General features: G+C 42.3%; 1 protein-coding gene across 1 annotated transcript in view; it reads right to left on the reverse strand.

Annotated features, from left to right (window-relative positions):
- The window catches only part of Lamc1 (laminin subunit gamma 1), a 104,414-nt gene that overhangs the window by 14,251 nt on the left and 76,184 nt on the right, over positions 1-13,979 (reverse strand). Inside the window, exons 12-19 of the mRNA XM_048357938.1 lie at positions 13,073-13,294; positions 12,763-12,951; positions 10,634-10,879; positions 9,542-9,695; positions 8,853-8,995; positions 7,344-7,522; positions 6,173-6,329; positions 23-228 (exon numbers count right to left, since the gene is read on the reverse strand). Coding sequence (XP_048213895.1) covers positions 23-228; positions 6,173-6,329; positions 7,344-7,522; positions 8,853-8,995; positions 9,542-9,695; positions 10,634-10,879; positions 12,763-12,951; positions 13,073-13,294 — 1,496 coding nt within the window. The remainder of the gene's footprint in view (positions 1-22; positions 229-6,172; positions 6,330-7,343; positions 7,523-8,852; positions 8,996-9,541; positions 9,696-10,633; positions 10,880-12,762; positions 12,952-13,072; positions 13,295-13,979) is intronic.

Raw genomic sequence — 13,979 nt, forward strand, 5'->3', positions numbered from 1 at the left:
CCCTGTCTTCCCAACTACTCACCACATTGGCAGCAGCAACTTTTGCTTTCTCCAGTTCTCTCGAGGCAATTTCAATCAATCGCTCTGTGTTCTGCACTCGGGTCCGTGCTTGTTCTGCCAAGTTCCCAGTCTCTTCAATAATATTCCTAATATTCTGTAACCGGCTAATCTGGCTATACAGAGTATTATTCACTCTCTGAAGGCGATCCACCAAATTCTGGTCTACATCTGAAATGGCATGGTAGAAAAACAGCCAATAACTTATGAGGAAGTCAGAACATCTAGCATGAAATTGAGGCACAGTATTTCTTTACTCTTCCAAATACAGTCCTGGACAAAGTTCCCTAAAATGCCATTCCTTGTGTGGTTCTTTAACTGCATGCCTGGGTGGCCCACCAGCAGCCACTTTTTCCCACCCACCCCTGTACCTGCAATCAGATTGACAACCAGACAAACAGAAGACAACTCAGGGATGTTTGATGACAAAAGATTGATTATCTTACTCCAGCACATGCTAGTTTCAAATCAGGAATGTACAATGCTAAAAAATGCTGTCTCCCCTAAGAGCTAAACATATATCACAACTTAGAAAAAAAATTACATAGAGAAACAGATATTGAAGTATGGCAAGCTTGACTCATTTTGTATTTTGAACCAATTACACTCTTTCTGATCCCTCCTTCCTGACCCTGCCCTACCATATTCATGTCATTTCAGTTCTTCAAACTGCTTCTTGTTTAATTATGCCCATTTGACTTCAGCCTAGTAAACCAACTTAGGTCTTAGCAAATCAAAAGGTAAATATAAGCCCAAACAAATATCAAACTCGTCAGTATTAAATTTCCATGTGTCATGAAGTTACATTAAGATACAGGAAAATCCACTAAGTAAGTGCTATTCGAAACTAGCCAGTTCTTGGAACAGAATAGAAAGCCTAGAAGTAAACCCACACACCTACAGCCAATTGATTTCAATAAAGTGCTCAAATACATTCCCTACAGAAAGAACAGCACTTTCAATAAATGGTGCTAGGAAAATTCGCTAATCACACACAGAAGAAGAAAAACTAAAACCCCTATTACCAATTATAAAAATCAACTCAAATGGGGTAAAAACCTAATGCAATAAAACAACTAGGAAAAAAAATAGGAGAAAGGCTATAGTGCAGGTTATGTTTTCTTTTTTTTCTCTCTCTCTTTTTTTTGGGGGGGTTAGGACAAAGAGGCACAGGAAATGAGAGCAAATATAGACAAGTGTGAATTAGTCAAACTAAAAGGCTACCTACACAATGGGAGACATATACACAAGTTATATATCACCTGTGTTGGGGGAAAGGGTGAGAAAAGGAAAACTCTCATGCTAGTGGTGCAACTTTAAGTTACCACAGTCATGGTAAAAACTCCTTAAGATACAAAGTAGAAACACCCTATAACCAGCTGTCCCATTCCTCAAAAGACACCCAAGGAGAATGCCGGCCTTGAACAAAAAGCTAAGGGACAGTGCCCAGGCACAGTTCAAACCCCAGGATGAGCAATTAGATTAGAGAAAACCATGAAGATTTAGGAGGTAGAAGCAGCCAGTGGTATTAGAGAAGCCCATTCACTTCACAGCTTCAGGAAAGCACTGGCCCCTGATCTGTCCAGTTCTCTAGTGAAATGAGTATCTGAAAAGAAAATGGAACACCTAGCTGGTAAGCTTCCTTCAAATGCCTTCCAATTCCAACATGTCTACATGCAAGACCTAACTGCACCATAAACTCCTTCCCAATTTGCAAAATGCACAGGAGTTTATACTACAATGGAGGGGAAGTCCTAACCTCAGCCCACTCGGCAGCTTCTATGGGAATGAGCATCTCACTGTGCTTCCCGCTCTTCAGATGACTCAACCAAGTCACCCCCTTGGCATAGGAAAACAGAGGCAACTGTAGCTGAGGAAGTTATACACAGCTGAGGCTACTTTCGTACACTTTGGGTTTAGCCAGGTACCAACAGTGACCACCCTTCCTTTCCCAACCTACGCCCCAATGTGCTGGTGCTGGCCACGGTGGTGTGCCAGACCCCAGCACTTGGCTGGTCTGGCTGGCACTCAGGAACACAATCATATAGTACATTCTTTAGGGTATTCAGCAAGACTCATGTGAATTTGCTGTTTCAATATAGACTATTAGGGGCTGGGAATATGGCCTAGTGGTAGAGCGCTTGCCTCATATGCATGAAGCCCTGGGTTCGATTCCTCAGCACCATATATATAGAAAAGGCTAGAAGTGGTGCTGTGGCTCAAGTGGTAGAGTGCTAGCCTTGAGCAAAAAAAAGCCAGGGACAGTGCTCTGGCCCTGAATTCAAGCCCCAGGACTGGCAAAAAAAAAAAATAGTAATAATAATAATAACTATTAAAGTAAAAATGTGTGCCAACAGCTGATGCTAGATAAAAAAACATCCAACACACACACACAAACACACTCCACTATTATTTCTACAAAAATGAAAGGTTTAAACCAGGCACTGGTAGCTTACAGCTTTAATCCTAGTTATTCAGGAGGTTGAGATCTGAGTGTTGTGGTTCAAAGACAGCAGAATCAGGACAGTCCATGATACCCTTATTTCCAGTTAACTACCTAAAAACTGTTAGTACAAGGTGAGCGCTGCTGGTGATTCATACCTGTAATCCTAGCTACTACAGGGGCTGACACCTGCAGATTGCAGTTCAAAGCCAGCCCAGGCAGCAATGTCTCTTATCTCTACTAAACTACTAAAAAAAAAAAAAAAAAAGCAGGAAGTTGGGCTGTGGCTCAAATAGTAGAGTGATAGCCTTGAGTACACAAAGGCTCAGTGACAACACCTAGGCCCTGAATTCGAGCCCTAGGACAACAAAAAAGAAAATAAAATGGTAAAACTGTTAATAGAACTGTGGCTCAAAGTGATAGAGTGCTAGCCCTGAGCAAAAAAGCACAGGGATAGTTCTTAGGTAGGCCTCAAGTTCAGGTCCTATGACAAAAAAAAGTTTAAATTTTCATATTCTATTTAGGGCTGAAATATAACACCAATAACCCAAGCCAAAACAACTATCATGAACACCCAACATTAAAATAAACTATGAATCTTTCCAGTTTCTAAAAACTTACCCTATGAAATAAATTCTGACTCATATTAAAAAAAAAATCAAACTGAGCAAAGCCAGAAATAACCACTTACTTCATGAATCATAGAAAATTGAAATTCTCTATCCAAAGTTAGGTAAAGAAGAAATAGCAACATATAATTTTTTGTTGATTTCCACCCTGCGAGGTAGGCTTCTATGTGTAACTCCAAATGCACACAGATTTATAAACTCAACAGTGAAGCCGATATCTGTTATCTCAAGCACACTGGTTTTAATGCACATTTACTATAACCATTGGTGGATGTGTGCAAGAAAGTTCTACACCAGGTGGCTTCCCTTGTTAGCTCCCCTTGGTAGCAGAAGCAGTATCTGATTTTTCTTCTCAATACTGATGTTCAACACAGTAACTGTTTGTTTTTTGTTGTTGTTTGTCTTGGGTGGGGGTTGTTTGTGAGGCTTGAACTCAGGGCCTGGATGCTGTCCCTGAGCTCTTTTGCTCAAGTCTAGCTCTCTACCACTTGAGCCACAGTACTACTTCCTGATAGTTAATTGAGGTGGGTTTTGGTTTTTTTGGCCAGTCCTGGGGCTTGGACTCAGGGCCTGGGCACTGTCCCTGGCTTCTTTTTGCTCAAGGCTAGCACTCTGCCACTTGAGCCACAGTGCCACTTGTGGCCATTTTCTGTATATGTGGTGCTGGGGAATTGAACCCAGGGCCTCATGTATACAAGGCAAGCACTCTTGCCACTAGGCCATACCCCTAGCCCCCTGATAGTTAATTGAAAATAAGAATTTCACAGACTTTCCTGCCTGAGCCGGCTCTGAACTGTGATCCTCAGATCTCAGCCTCCTGAGTAGACAGGATTACAGGCATAAGCCACCAGCATCTGGCTTCTTACTGGTACTTGTTAAGTGTTGAAAAGTACTTGCTCTAGTTTAGAAAAGAGCTCAATTCACAGAGTAAGAAGTGAAAAAAAAATCTGAAGTGACCTAAAAATAAGGAAATTGTTTATAAGAACATTTTTCAGTTTCAAAGTTTTAAAAACTAAGTTCCTTGGAAAGTCAATGGAGCTTGCTCTTTTCCCCCTCCCTGGATAGTACTAAATTTGAACTCAGGACCTTGCACATGCCAGGCAAATGCTCCACCACATGAGCATGACCCCAGTCCTTTTTGTTTTGGGGAGTGAGTGAGTGAGTGAGTGTGTGTGTGTGTATTTTCACATTTATGCTCAGACTGGCCTGGAATGTAATTCTATTTGTGTTTTCCACACAGCAAGGGTTAACAAGTATGTACCACCATGCCCAGCTTTTTACTGATCAGATGGGACCCAGCAAAGAGTAATCTTTCCTATCTACCTCTCAAATACCTAGGGTTAAAAGTATTAAAAGTATGCGCTACAACACCCAGCCTGTTTGGTTTTGGGGACAGGAAGACTGGACTCAAACTCACAAACTCATGCCTGAGACTCAGCCTCCTGAGTGCTAGGATTACAGACAAATATATACTACCATACCTAGAAAAGTATTTTAAGAATAATTTCCTAAATCTGAAGTACACCAGGAAATATGTACTGGAATGTTGATGGCTCTAAAGGACATTAAAATTAGACTTTATAAGACATACACTTTTTTTTAGTATAAGTCAAGTGGTAGAACACCTTCTGAGTCCAATCCCCAGTACCACATAAAACAACCTGATAGGGCTGGGAACATGGCCTAGTGGTAAAGTGCTTGCCTCGTATACATGAAGCCCTGGGTTCGATTCCTCAGCACCACATATATAGAAAAAAGCTGGAAGTGGCGCTGTGGCTCAAGTGGTAGAGTGCTAGCCTTGAGGTCCACGACCCAGGACTGGCAACAAAAACAAAAACAAAAAACAACCTGATAAAACCACCACCAACTTAAAAAAAACACAAACCAAGAACAAAAACCCTATACTGTTAGTAACACATTTGTTTGCTGATCAGACACCAATTTTCTTAAACAGGAACTAACCTCTTGTTTATTTTTACAAATGCCATGTACTGCATATTTAGTAGCTAGCTGTGCTGTTAATGCTTCAAGATCATAATTTTTCCTTTAAAGAGTCTATTCTTAGAAAATAAAGCAGTCCATAAAACAAATTCTCATTCACTAGAAGGATGGGAAAACATCAATGTTCAAATTTTCTACTTAAAAACATGTGTCAAAAGTCATTGGCAGAAGCGCTCAGGGCTCACTCACCCAGCTTCTCAGGGGTGGAGATCAGGAAGATTGCAGTTTTGAGGCCAGCCCTATTAAAAAGTTAGCAAGGCCTCACTTCAACAACAATAAGCCGGCTGGGGATATGGCCTAGTGGCAAGAGTGCTTGCCTCGTATACATGAGGCCCTGGGTTCAATTCCCCAGCACCACATATACAGAAAATGGCCACAAGTGGCGCTGTGGCTCAAGTGGCAGAGTGCTAGCCTTGAGCAAAAAGAAGCCAGGGACAGTGCTCAGGCCCTGAGTCCAAGCCCCAGGACTGGCCAAAAACAACAACAACAACAACAATAAGCCATGCCTCTGGCATGGCAGGACATGCCTATGATCCTAGTAAGCAGGAGGCTGGCTGTAAGTAGAGGATCATGGTCTGTGGCTGGTCCCATGCAAAAATTTAAGAACTGCTCCAAACATAACGAACTGCTCCAAACATAACTACAGCAAAAATGGTACCAATGACTGCCCAACAAGCCCAAGACTCAGTTTCAAACTCTCAGCACCACAAAACAGAAGTTGTTGGTAGGGTGGATGGACATTCTAAAAAGTGAATACCTTTGTTTTAACGTATATCTTTAACGTATATCTGTAAGTAGAAGAGACATAAAATACTTGAAATTTGAAAATCACACAGTCTGTCATTTGTTGAAAGCAAAACTTCCTTCTGCTTATTACATCTTAAAACATTAAGTGAATAGGCTGTGTCTGAAATATTGCTTGAAGATAAAATAATTCATATCCTGCAGGTAATTTAAAAATTGAAAATCTTCTAATAGACAACCAATCAACCGTGAACAAGAAAACACATCACAAGGTTACCCACAGCCTGACCGAATGTACCTTTGACATCCTGAGCCTCCCGCAGGAGGTCCACGACCTCTCTCTCTGCTTCCTTCAGTCTGTCCTCAAAGGCTTGATCAGTCACCATCTCATCCCCAGTTCCCAGGTTTGCTATGAGACTCTCTAGTTCCTGGAGTTTCACTCGGTGGTCAGCAACCTGGATACATAAGAGGAAGAGAAGGGAGAGAGATCTGTACACGCCAGATACTTGTAACAGATACTTTCAGGGTCAGACTTTGCTTCTCTGACTTCAAAAGAAGAGGTTTTTTTTAACATGAAAATATGGGAAGAAAGAAAGAGGAAGAGGAGAAGGCAGAAGAAAGAAAGGAGGAAGAAGGAAGGAGGAAGCAAGAAGGAAGAAGAGGCTTTGAGGCTTTTGCTTTTATACTATGTTAACAATTCATTTAGGAACACTCCCTTGAGTATTAGATGATCTTGATTTTTTTCCATGCAGTTCTTTGGCAGGTATATCAAATAACAGCTCTAAAATCTGTTCTCTCTGTGGCATCTCAGTAAATATCACCTCTAGCTACCTTAATAAAAAAAAAAAAAACCCAATGCCCATCCTTGAACCTTCTCTTTTCCTATCCTGCCACCAAACATACACATTATCCAATGCACTTAAGGCTCCCTCTTGGTGATACCTCGCTCCTAACCAGCATTCTTCAGTTAGCACAGTGTGTCTCTTAAAACACAAACTGGATTCCCCACCTTGTAAGGGCTTCTTTAGTCCATTCTCATTGGGTTTTATGAGTCATCCTTTATGACTGTACACATGGAGCTATAACATCTCCCTACCAGATTCCCTTCATTGGGCAGCTCCAGACACTTTCCAGCTTCTAGGCCTCTGCATACTTCATTCCTTCTGCAGGAAACAATGACCATTATTCTCACCTGACTCTCTTCCCTCCTTACAATCTCCATACAGGAGCTTCCAGAGAGGCTTTCTATAGAGTAGGTCTCCATAGTTATTCTCTCTATAATCTTTTGCCATCAATCTCAAGATTTCCTTTGTTTACTTACTTTTTGTTACGTGCTTTCCCATCTGTTACATGTCTTTGAAAAGAATGATCATACTTAACTTGGTGCCCACTTCTTCAGGGGAGCCTGGTGTATGAGAATTTTTTTTTCAAGTGGCAGCTGAATGAATGAATGTACCACTGACAGTTACCTTATCCTTTACCAGCCGGTAACAAGCTGGACATTCCTGGCAGCCAGGCCAAGACCGATTGTAGAAATAATTCTCTTCACACTGGTCACAGCGATTTCCCACAAAGCCTTCTCTGCATTCACAGCGACCATCGTCTTTACACTGGAGCGAAAGGGAGCCCTCGGGATGACAGTCACAAGCTGCAGTATGTAAGCAAAGGAAGGAAGCATGATTTTTTTTCCTTAACTCAGAATATTAACAATAAGCTGCCTGCCTGTAATAAGTAGATTTTATTGAGGGCCTATTTAAAGTTAAAATAAGGTGTCAAGTAAAATGTGAATCCTTTGGGACAAATTTCATGCTACTTAACAGTTATAGAAATGCCAGGTGTGCATGCTTGTAATACCAGCACATAGGAGGGCCACAGGTTTGCAGCCAGCCTGGGATATACAGTGAGACCTTATCTCAATAAAATTATAGGAATCATTAAGCTCATCAGTGCACTTTCTCGTGCCCTTCAAAAGAATTCATCTGTCCCGTCATCTTTCCATTGCTCAATATTTGTCTACGGTATGAGAAAATGGAAATACTAACACTTTCCTTGCATTATTTTATAGTTTGTTTACTCACTTTGTTCTCTGACCTGAGTCAAATGACTTAGGGTACATTCCACAGGAGAAACGAAGGAATTCAGAAAGCAAAAAACAAAACTGTTCTGAGGCCCAATTCCAAGCAAGTGTTTATGCCAAGGAGAAGCAGATGTTTATATGCAACCAGCCCCAAAAAGGCTCCAAGGGTGGGAAGCAACTGCAGCTCATGAGTCAACAACACACTGTGACGAAATCCTTCACTATTAAGCTATCGTACCCAAAGCAATCGATACAGTTTCATTACACAGAGCCAGCAAGCTCAGGAGTCACAGGGGAAAAAAAAATCTTTGGAAAAATAAAAAGACTGGAAAAAGAGAGGGAAAAGCAAAACAAAGCACTGTAAGATCAAGCACTGGTGGCTCTTGCCTATAATCCCAGCTACCCAGGAAGCTGAGCTCTAAGGACTGAGGTTCAAAGCCAGCCTGGGCAGATAAAATCCGTGAGACTCCTATCTCCAATCAGTACAAAAGACAGAAGAAGTGGAGCTATGGCTCAAATGGTAGAGTATTAGCCTTGAGTGAGAATGCTAAACAAGAGTGTGAGTCTCTGAGTTCAAGCCCCAGTATGGGCGCGCGCGCGCACACACACACACACACACACACACATACATACACACACACATACACACACAAAAACAACACTATAAAAGATGGTGGAAAAGAAACAGAGAAGCCCTCCCTCAATTTCCAGAGTTTTAGAAAAAAGAACAATATTCAGGGAGCAAAGCACCCACTATGATCTTGTATAGGCCCTGTTTATAAGCCTGGGGGCCAGAGAAAGGGAGTCAAAGTCCTTCCTGCACATCATGTGCAAACTAGAATCAGGGAGTAACTTCTAGCTATCTACCAACACTTCTACCCATGTCTACAACACATCTTACGTTTGCAGCCTTCAGGTCCAAATCCAAAGTGGTTGACCTCACAGCGCTCACAGTGCTGACCGGTAATGCCAGGCTGGCACTCACACTGGCCTGTGCGGATGTCACACTGCCCATTGGTGGAACCCAAAGCATGGCAGTCACACCTGAAAAGGATCAGATGACATTTCTCAGTAAGACAAAACAGACTTGGAGCAAAGCTTTGTGCTGTGTGTCAATATTGTACTGACGCAATTGGAATTCAAAACCATGTTAAGGGTTACTAGAACAGAGCCTTAAGGATTATTAAGTCTCTGGAGTTCAAATAACTGCTAAGCGCTATTTAGGGCATCTTTCCATGCCTAACCACTACCAGTAGTCTCCAACTGGTAACTATGGGCACTGATCAGGAACATCTGACCAGCACTGACAAGGAGTTCCCAGGCTCAACCCTGGAGAATCTCATCTCAGAAAGAACCTTGTAATTTTCAGATGTAGTCCAGATGACAAGGACAGGTGTGGCTCCATTCCCTTGTCCTATTGTGATTCTCTAGTTATTCCTTAAAATTCTCTAGTACTTGCTCTAAAGGGAGTCATTCCTGTATGAGGCAGTAAAATCATTCCTGAACACAATTAAGCCAACTGTTAAACATAACCTATAAAAATTCATGAAACAGAAAGACGACTTTCGTCAAAAGGCACTGGTATCTTACCTCTCACAGCCCTGCCCGCTTTGCAAGTTGTAGAAGCCGGGGTCACAAGCCCCACAGTCCCGGCCGGACACATGAGGCAGACATTCACACTGCCCGGTCACAGAGTTACAGTTGCTCTGCTGTCTCACTGTCCCATATGGATTGCAACTGCAGGCTAGGGGAGGAAGACAGAGATAGCAAAAGATGCAAATCAGCACAGGAAAATACTTTAAAACACTGAAAGTCCATGAGACTCTTCTCTCCAATTAACTACCAGAAAACTGCAAGTGGAGCTATGGGTCAAATTGGTAGAGCACTAGCCTTCAGCTTAGAAAAGCTCAAGGATAGTGTCCAGGCCCTGAGTTTAGGATTCATGACTAACCGCCCCCCAACCCCCAAACTAAAACATAAAACACTCATTTAGACTTGTGTCTCTCATACAGAGCCCTATCACATGTGGCTCTTGGATACCTGATATATGGCTGGCTAGTCTGCCTGGTGATATACTAGATCTTGAAGACTTTGTGTGACAATTTTTTTATCAACCATTTAATGACATAATATGTTAGATATATTAGGTTGAAAAAACATTTAAGAGACAGGGCTCTTTTAAGAGCTTAAGGTTTTATTAAGGGTTTAAAACTATTGGATTGATGCTGGGTGCTGGTGGCTCACACCTGTAATCCTGGCTATTCAGTAGGAGGCTGAGATCTGAGGATTGCAATTTGAAGCCAGCCTGGGCAGATAAGTCCCCATGAGACTCTTATCTCCAATTAATTACTCAAAAAACCAGAAGTGGAGCTCTGGTTCAAAGTGGGAGAGCAGCAGCCTTGAGCCAAAGAACTCAGAGATAGCACCCAAACCCCAAGTTCAAATCCTATAACTGAAAAAAAAATGTGTGTGTGTGTGTATAAAACTAATTAAAATTAATTTCTCCTTTTTTTCTTTACTTGTTAATGTGATAAGTAGAAAAAGTTTTAAACTACGAAAGTAGTTCAAATGTTTATTGGACAAGTGCTATATTACACCAAACTACCATAAGTATTTAAAGAGATGTGCAGTAATTGTCATATAAAAGGTATACTTGTGGCAGTGTAGTCAGCTGCTGGTTACCTTTGCATTTGTCTGATGGATTGGGAGCCAGGGGATTTCCAAAAAATCCATCTTTGCACCGGTCACAGTAGAAGCCAGCCGTATTATAGATACATTTCAGACATTCTCCTGTCAGGCGATTGCAATTCCCCACCGCATTGGGATCGATGTTGTCATTACACTGGCACAGGCGGCACAGTCTCACTGGGCCATTGCTGCCCAGAGGGTCTCCGAAGTAGCCATCATCACAGAGTTCACATCTCTTGCCTGAGGGTGAGACAACCCGCTTGATGTTATGAAAGAAAAGTCTTCGACATTTCTGGCTCTAGATGATCTCTGATTAGAAGGTAGTCTGGTCTAACTGTCTCATGGGGTTTTGTGACATACCACAGTGGAGGGCAGAGGACCAGGGCTGCAGCTCTGGTATGATGCTGGGCCAGTGGAGTGACTCTTGACTAGTCTGTTTTCTGATAATGAAGACAGCCACTGACTACTTGCTTACCTTACTTCAAGTGTTCTGACAATCCCAATTGCTTTGTAAAATGGATAGGGAGGTACAAGACTGTAATCTCCAAACTTGGGAGGATAAGAAAAGAAGAGCATGAGTTCAAGGCTAGTCTGGGTTTCATAATGAGATCCTGTCTCAAAAAGAAAGTACTTTGTAAATGAGTCAAGCCTCTCCAGTCCCAGGGACAGAACAGTCACACCTGTTTATTTTGGCTGAAAATATTTAAAAAGAGGAAGTGTTAGCCAATGGTTCACACCTGTAATTTCAATTACTCAGGAGATTGAGATGTGAGGATTACAGTTCAAAGCCAGCCAGGGCAAAAAAGTCTGTGAGAATCTTATCTCCAATTAATCATAAGTGAAGTTGTGGCTCGGGTAGTAGAGCACCAGCCTTGAATGAAAAAAAGCTAAAGGAGAGAGCCCAGGCCTTGAGTTCAAGCCCTGCTTCTAGCTCCTTTCCCCTCCCAAAAGATAAAGTGCCATTAGTACTGCAAGTTTTCCAAATGACAGAGTAAAGCAGGATCATTCTCTCAAGGCGTGTGCTATCTGTCCCTAATGCTGTACCCAAAGCTTGGTCAGAACCTTTGTTACAAGTGTAGGCCAAGCACACAAAAAAGGCAGCTGTTGTGTCAGGGAGCTTCGGCCTGCTCAGCAGCTCAGCATGGGGAGTTGTCTGAGAAGCTACAAGTGATACAGTTCTGTTTTTCTTGAAAAGGAGCAAAACACATAGAATGAGAAGAGATCTAGCCAAAGCTATTAAAATAAACATTTCTTCCCTAACTAAATGTGGACTCTGATATACTATTTCCAGGAAGGATTTTTAAATGACCACTTTATATCAAGAGTCCCAGAGCACCACACACTAAAAACCAAGTTTGGCTTTTTATCTTATAAGAGAGTACACTGTAGCGATCTTTATCTTTGGAGCCAGATTGCCTGGGTTGGAATCACTGCTTAACCAAAGCTTTAGCCATGAAATGTATTGTCTCTGTGCCTCAGTTTATTAGCTGAAACACGGAGAGAGCAGAACTTCCCTCACGATTATGAGAGTTAATAAGGAAGTTCATGTAAATGCTAGGACAATGCCTGGCCATAATACTTAGTACATGTTAGGCAGTATTAGCCACTTGATACGCATTTGTGAACCCATAATGAATTTGTTTCTACAAAACCTTTGCCTATAAGGAAAATCACATCATAAAAACAAAAGACAGGGGCTGGGGATATAGCCTAGTGGCAAGAGTGCCTGCCTTGGATACACGAGGCCCTAGGTTCGATTCCCCAGCACCACATATACAGAAAACGGCCAGAAGCGGTGCTGTGGCTCAAGTGGTGGAGTGCTAGCCTTGAGCGGGAAGAAGCCAGGGACAGTCTCAGGCCCTGAGTCCAAGGCCCAGGACTGGCAAAAAAAAAAAAAAAAAAAAAAAAAAAAAGACAAAGCTCCTCCTAGGCCTTCTGGTCCTATTAAAGTCTTTAGTTCTATTTCTATTATGATTATGACTGGTACTGGAGATGAATGAAGACTCTTGTGCTTCGGTGGTAGGCAGGCTCTTCCCCCCCTCCCCACTTGTGCCAGGCTCCCAGTCCTCCTTTGGACTTCTTATAAGGTGGAGCACTGAACACAGATGGAAAGGCAGACTCACCTGTGGTACCAGTGGGACAGTTGGTGCATACCACCTCCTTTGTTTTGGGAACAATGGCACAACTTGAGCCTCCAGGGCATGGGCAAGGCTGGCAGTCAGAGGAGGTGCCTGCAGTGGAGTCTCCATAGAAGCCATCACTGCACTTCTCACAGTGGGGGCCAGCTGTATTGTCTCTGCAGTTGCAGACACCTATTCAGAGAACAGGTATGAGGCACCAGGCAAGTACACAAGTAAATACAACAATGGGCATTTCCTCACCAACTACTAAAAAGAAATCAGGCCTAGCACCTACAAAAGTTCGCCTTCCTACCTGTCTCAGGGTCACAGGTCTCACTGTGTCCGTTGCAGGTACAAAGCACACATGGACTATAAGGCCCAAGACTTGGAGTTTCTCTTCTATAACCTGGAAGGCATATCTCGCAGAACTGCCCTCCATAGCCCACAGGGCAGGTGCAGGACTCTACCCAGGTTGCAGGGACTCCAGGCCCAGGACGGGCACTGGCCAGGGTGACATCATCCAAATAGCCAGTATCTGCATAGGAGGAAGAAAGAAATCACCCAAGTGCCTTCCATTTCCCAAAAGCCCATGTGAAGTCAGTAACTCTAAAAGGGAACCAGATCTGGAAGTCCACCAAAAGTCAGCAATTAACTTAATCCATGCCCCAGGTAAGGTAATTTTAAAGTGAAAAATGAAAAGCACTGGACAATCATTTGGAGAAAGAAGAAATATGAGCAAGAATATGGAAGAAAATAATCTGCTTAGCCAGTGTTTCTGCTTTTTTGCACAGAAGCAGGCACAGACTCTACAATTCAAGGCTAAAAAAGCAGGGAAAACACGTGTCCATAGGGAACCATTCAACTTTTTATCTTTTGCCCTCTATAAAACAGCAAAACCAAGTAAGTTAGTTCTAATACTCAGGAATACTTCTGACAAATATACAATTATTCTAAAGTCATCAAACCGTATCTCACAATACTTTTCTCTTTTCACCGGGATACAAAAACAGAAGACACCTTATAGTGATTTAGAATAACGGCTCATCTGATCTAGCAACGTGCCTAATAGGAAAAGCAGCAAGACTCTAAGAAGAAAGTGGCCTTGATAATATCCTCATACTCCCCTTCAATTTCCATTCCATTCTCTAGTCTTTTGTAGTCTAATACATAAAGTATGTTTCTCCCATGTTATTTTATTTTATTTTTTTTTTTTGGGGGGG

This window comes from Perognathus longimembris, chromosome 11, assembly GCF_023159225.1.
Source record: "Perognathus longimembris pacificus isolate PPM17 chromosome 11, ASM2315922v1, whole genome shotgun sequence".
Lineage (NCBI taxonomy): Eukaryota > Metazoa > Chordata > Mammalia > Rodentia > Heteromyidae > Perognathus > Perognathus longimembris.